The sequence below is a fragment of the Neomonachus schauinslandi genome, chromosome 10 (assembly GCF_002201575.2).
Source record: "Neomonachus schauinslandi chromosome 10, ASM220157v2, whole genome shotgun sequence".
Classification (NCBI taxonomy): Eukaryota; Metazoa; Chordata; class Mammalia; order Carnivora; family Phocidae; genus Neomonachus; species Neomonachus schauinslandi.
The window spans coordinates 50310966-50316710 of record NC_058412.1 but is presented as its reverse complement, the minus strand read 5'-3'; the positions used below and the strand labels follow the sequence as shown (position 1 = coordinate 50316710).

General features: G+C 63.0%; 1 protein-coding gene across 3 annotated transcripts in view; it reads right to left on the bottom strand.

The window, feature by feature from the left end:
- The window catches only part of LOC110588803 (cytochrome P450 26B1), an 18276-nt gene that overhangs the window by 11898 nt on the left and 633 nt on the right, over nt 1-5745 (bottom strand). The window contains exons 1-3 of one of the 3 annotated variants that reach the window (XM_021699192.2): nt 5542-5551; nt 4822-5437; nt 1036-1260 (exon numbers count right to left, since the gene is read on the bottom strand). In XM_021699192.2, the coding sequence (XP_021554867.1) occupies nt 1036-1260; nt 4822-5025 (429 nt within the window). In that variant the 5' untranslated portion in view covers nt 5026-5437; nt 5542-5551. Of the gene's footprint in view, nt 1-1035; nt 1261-4821; nt 5552-5745 lie in introns of those variants that run through there. The other 2 variants (XM_044918817.1, XM_044918818.1) reach the window with 2 other exon arrangements.

Below are 5745 nucleotides of genomic sequence, written 5' to 3'. Positions count from 1 at the left end.
CCTGGAAGATCAGAGGCTGCCTCTCTCTTTCCTTAAGGTTTTAAACCTGGATGAGTCCTCTGACCCAATGGGAAACAGGGAGGGAGGGGAGGTCGTGCAGCGTCCCGTCCCTGGCCGTTTTAAGCCGGCGGGCCGCCGCCCCGCCCGCCCGCCCGCCCGCGGCTCAGCTTTCGGGTTACTGCAGTTCAAACAGCACGTGCCGCCCGCGCTCGGTGCCGCCGCGGCGGCGGCGCGGCCCTGTGAGGGGGCGGGGAGGCTCGGCTCGCTCCGTGCGCGCTGGCTCGCCTCCTCCTCCGCGCCTCTTCCAGGCGCTCGGGAAATCCACAGGATAAACACCCACTTTCTCTTCCTCTTTATGGGAGGGGGGAGGTGCGCTTTGATCCCTCGCAGCGCCGCCGCTGCTCTCCCACCCTTCACCTTCCTCCACCATCCAGACCTGTGCGGCCGTGGCCCAAATTTCATCCCACCCCACCCCACCCCGCCCCACCCCACCCCCGCCCAGACGAGGCCTTGCTACTGTCGCGCACAAGGTGCTCCGCTCCCTGCGCCTGCCCGCGTCGCCCTTAAGCAACCAGTGGCAAAAAGGCTAGGTTTGGTTTTCCAAAGATCCGTCTCCAGTCCTCGGGATTCCAGAGGGAAACCGGGCGAAAAGGGGAGCATGGACCACCATCTGCCCTTTTATTTCTCGGTTTTGTGGAGCACGCGAGGACCGGCGTTGGACGCCGTACTCCCTGCGTGTTCGAGCTCTGTCCATACCACCTCCCCGCAACAGCCACCGATGGGCCCCGGTAGTGGGAACGGCACAGCCGACCGACAAACGGGCAGACTCGGGGGAGGCCTGCAGGCTCTAGATCCCGGACCGCAGCAGTCTAGGCACGGAACTGTGGGATCCTCTAGCATGGTGTGCAAATGGGGGCGCAGATTCGGGTGGGGGAGTCCCCGGGGCTCCGCAAACTCCTTACACCCGAGACGGGTGCACGGAAGAAGAGGGTCAGAGCAGGGTTGCGGGGCGCTTCGCCCAGAGAGAGCTCTTACCTTGCGCTTGTTGCGGTGGATGTCGCCAATGCAGTTGGCCACCGCGTTCGGGCCCAGCAGCATGCGCGTGCTGCGTGGCCACTCAGTGCTCACGAGATGGTGCTCGCCCATGAGGATCTTGCGCACGTTTTCTGCGCCTGTCACGCGGATCAGCGGCCGCCCCAGCAAGTGCGTTTTGAACACGTTGCCATACTTCTCCCTCCGCGACGACTGGAAGCCGGAACCCTGCGGGAACCAGGGAAGAGACCTCTCTCAGGGCGTACATCTCCAGATGGGATGTCCCGGAGGCCCAGCCGGGAGGGCCCGTGGGGGAGGAACGGAGGATCCCGCCCGGGCCGCCAGTCCCCTGTCCCCTCAACCCGCCCCCCAACACACACACACAAACACGCACGAAGGTTTTATTTTTCATAGCATGCACAAGAACTGGGAAGTAGGGCCTAGAGGATAATAAATAATGCAAGAAGGCGGGAGGCCCGGGGCACCCGTCGGGAGGGTGTTTTTTGGTAATGACTTGCGGGAGGAAAAAGGTATCCCGGATGGCGGGACCTGGACCCGAAGCTAGAGCCTCCGCTCCCCTCCCCCTCGCTCCCCCGCCTCACGCTCCGGAGCCTCTCGGAATAAATATTTCCAGGCTCCCGGCCACGGGCTGGCGAGACCCCGCGGGGTGGCCGCAGGCCAAAGATTATTTATAGCGGTGAGCGGTCGGTGCCCGGAGGCAGTCGCTACAGAAGGGGGTTGGGGTTTCCTCCGTTCTCAGGGGTGGGCCGCGAAGGGACCCGGCGGCCCTCTGGGGGATCTGTAAGGTAGGGTCACGGGGCCGAGAGCCGCAATTTTCCTAATGCAATCTGCCCTGGGAATAACTGAGAAGGATTTTCGTCGCCGCCCTGGAGTTTGGAACGGGAGCTTGGAGGAAGGCGCTTCCCGCGGGGCGGGGCAGGGCGGGGCGGCCGTCGCAGGTAACCGGATCCCCGGCGGCGGCAGCGACGGCGCGCGCCCAGGATGGTTAGGCCCCGGCCCCGGCCCCGGCCCGGACCCCGGCCCCGGCCCCGCGCGCAGAGGAGCTGGCTGAGGGGGCCCCCGCGCGGGTACCGGAAACCGAGGGGACCTCCGAGGGGCGGGGGCAGGGGCGTCCGGCTCACCTTTGACGTAGGCGCTCGCCACCCCACCCCGCGTTAACCCTTCTCCCGCCAGGGCAGCACCGGGTGCGAAGGGGAGGGGCGCCACCTGTCCGGCACTCTCGCTTGGCGGCCGACGACGTGCGGATGCGGACTCCAGACCTGCGGAGTCATGCACCCCCGCAGGGACACCTCGGCATCCCCTTTTCCCCGGTTGGTCCCTCTCCTCACTTTCCTTTCTTCTACGGAAAAGTATTCTCCAGCTAAATGTGTACACACCCCAGCACTGCCGAAAAGTGACTCTGCAGAACCCGGAGCCCTAATCACTTTTCCACATGCGCCTCCGGCCCCGGCGCGCGACAGGGAGCGAGCCCAGATCGCCCGCGCCTCCAAGACGGGGGGCTGGGCCGCGGGGACGCCACCCCACTCGCAGGTTGGCGGGTCGGAGAGAGCCCCCTTCCCCACCCTGCCGCAGCTCTAGACAGCGTCTACCCCTTTAAGAGAAATCTAGGCGAGGGTGGAGGTGCGACCAAGGGGGGGGTTGAGGAGCGGGATTCCCTCCCTCCGTCTGCTATACCCTTCTCCCTCGCTCCGTCTGACTCTCCGTCTCTCCTCTTCTTCTTTTCCTCTGTTTTTCTTTTCTTTCGACACAAAAGTTGGGTTGTGAATTTTCCGAGGTCGCCGCCGCCTCTCTCCCGCCGTCCCCCTCCCGCCTCTGATCTGCCTAACTATAATTAAAGTGCGTTTTTTGTGGCATTAATAAAGAGTTATTTGTCCGCCGTTTCCACGGTCTTCACAAAGAGGACTTTCATAGGGGCGGCCGCTCGGGCCGCGAGTCCAATTTATACAAAAATGTTGTATTTTTAGCCCTAGGCTCTGTTTAGATGGCGCACGGTGGAAACGGAGAGCCCTTGGAGGTCCCCCCGTAAAATCTGATAAATGACTCCAAAAAAATAAAGCTGGGATTCAGAGGGCTCCCATTAACCCCTTCAGCGCTCTTCTACAGGCATCCCCCATTTCCCTCCCACGGCAGAGTCTAGGGCCCCGCGGGCTGATGGAAGGGGAGGCGTAGGCCTGGTTCCCTTTCCCCAACTTCAGTGCGGGTTGCACACGGAGCCCCAGGGGCCCTTGTGGGATTCGGAGAAAAGGTCAGGGGGACATTCGGGGTAGCAGAGAAAGGTCAGGAAAGGGGGTGGGGGAGGCGACAGACCACGGATTCCGCAGATTGGCTCTAAGGAGACGGGAGCTGATGCCCGAGTGAGTGACTTTATTTCCTAAATTCTCGGCCAAAAGCCTAGACCACCGCCGCAGTTAACTCTTTAAGTGTGGTGGCATGGAAGAGGCTCTGGGGATTTCTTTATGGAGGGTAGCCCCATTGATTAAAGCGAACCCCACCCCACTGTATGAGCATCCCCAAAAGAGATGGGCCGATTCTGGGACTTGGGAAGACCACAGCGCAGAGGAACCGCACGCCCCCCTCCCCGCCCCCGCTCCGCTGTCACTTGGCGCGGGGCGGGGCCGGGCATGGTGTATGTGTGTGCGCCCGCGGACTGCACGCGTCTATTAATTTCAAGCCATGCTTTTCGCACTTCTAAACCCACAGGTCTCTGCCGTCGCCTACCGCCTCACCTCACCCTTGCCGGGGTTGTCTTCAGGACATTCATCCTTCTCTTAACTCCCATCAGCATCCTCCGGACAAACACGGGTGTTCACCCGAACACAACACACCTCCCGCAGTTAACCAGAGGCTCCCCCCACCCCCAAAAGAAAAAAAACCTGGTGTATATCAAGTTGCAAAAGCGTTTGTCTAGCACTTGACGAGGTTAATTCCAGGTTAATCTCCCCATTACTTACCTGGGTCTGGTCCCCGACGCACCCACCCCCATTATCACCAGCAGTGTGCGGCTGTGTGGCGTCTAGCAACACACACACACACACACACACACACACTCTTCGGATCTCATACACCAATCCCAAGTTTCTCTCCCCTGCTCAAGTGTCCCCACCCAATAAGTAAATAGACCCTTTTCCTTAAAAGCCAAGAACCCTCGGGTCTCGGGCTTCTCACCTTCCTTGGGTTACCTCCTTCCTTCCCCACCACTAAATACACACACTTTGTTGGACTGTGGACCAGGGCAGTTGTACCTAGCGCAGCCGACGACGCGGCGGGAACACAGCGGGGTCTAAAAGGGCAATTCTGGCTGTCATTGGCTCCTTCCTCTCCCCGGCTCAGTTTTCGGGTCCCAGTGACACCTCCAAAGCCCCGGAAGCCGACGGCGACAGGGGTCTGGAGCGCGAAGGGGAGGCGAAAACTGCTCACGACCCGACACCCCCTCCGGCTCGCCTCACGCGGGGAGCCCCTCCTCCCGGACGGTCCACGCACCCCTGCTGGGTCGCCCGCGACCGGGGAAAGTCAATCTTGGGAGCCCTCTCGACTCCGGGGACTTCTCCTATCAGCCCCCAGAATTTGCGCACCCGGCGCCGGTGGGCTCCGAACCACGCCGCAGGCGGGCAGGGCAAGCCCGGGCTGCACCGGCAAAGAGGAGGGAAGGGGCGGGGCGGGGACCCGTGCCTTCGGGCCCCCGGCGCCCCCTGGCCGGCCCGCCGCTCCAACTGCCCGGCGCTCGCCGCTAGCGGACCCCGGAGAGCCGCGGGGCGAGCGCACCCTTACCTGTAGCAGCCAGTGGCCGGTCTCTCCGATGAGCGGGAAGCCCATGGAGCCCTTGGGGATGGGCAGCTTGCAGCTCTTGTCGCGGGTGGCAGCCCAGCGCAGCTGCCACAGCTGCTGCGACACGGCCAGCAGCAGCGTCACCGACACCAGGCACGCGGCGAGGGTGGCCAGCGCCGACACCATCTCCAAGCCCTCAAAGAGCATGTTGGCGGCCGCTCGGGGGATTGGCTGTGCCGGCCGCGGCGGGGGAGGGGAGGGCCGGATGAGAAGGGACGCGAGCGGCGGGGGAGGGGAGGCTGCGGCCGGGGGTCCTGGCACCTCCAGCCGAAACGGAGAAGGAGGAAGGGGCCGAGGGAAGGGGAGTGAGGCTGCGAGGGGAGCGGAGAGAGGGAGGGAAAAAATTGCCTAAAAGAAGAGAGAGAAGAGACACGAGGCGACTCGGGGTGTAACTTTGTTTGCTTGTTTGTTTGTTTGTTCCCTTATAGCGGGCTTAGGGGATGCTCGAGGGGTGGTGAGATGAAGCGGTGGATCAAGCTGGTGGATTAGCTCTCCCCGCAACCATCACACTCGGAAAACTTTGGAAAACTTTGTCCAGCGGGAGCCTCTCTCGTAAGAGCTAGCGGAGAGAAAGTGCGATCGATTTGTCAAAAGTTTTCCCCTCAAACTCCTAAGTGGAAAAAAAAAAAGGAAAAAAATCTGAATCCAAAAATTCCAACGAACCCAGAAACTTTAGGGGTGAGGGGGAAGCCTCCCCGGCTGAGGCGAGTGGAGAGGCCCGAGCCTAGCGTCCCCGGGCTGCCCCGGGCGGCGCTCCCGAGCCGCAGAGCCGCCGCTGCACCCCCCGAGGCGGGCGCGGCGGGCGAGGCGGCGCGGCGAGCGCGGCGGCCGGAGCGCGGGTGCGAAGCCGGCGGACCGCAGCCGGGA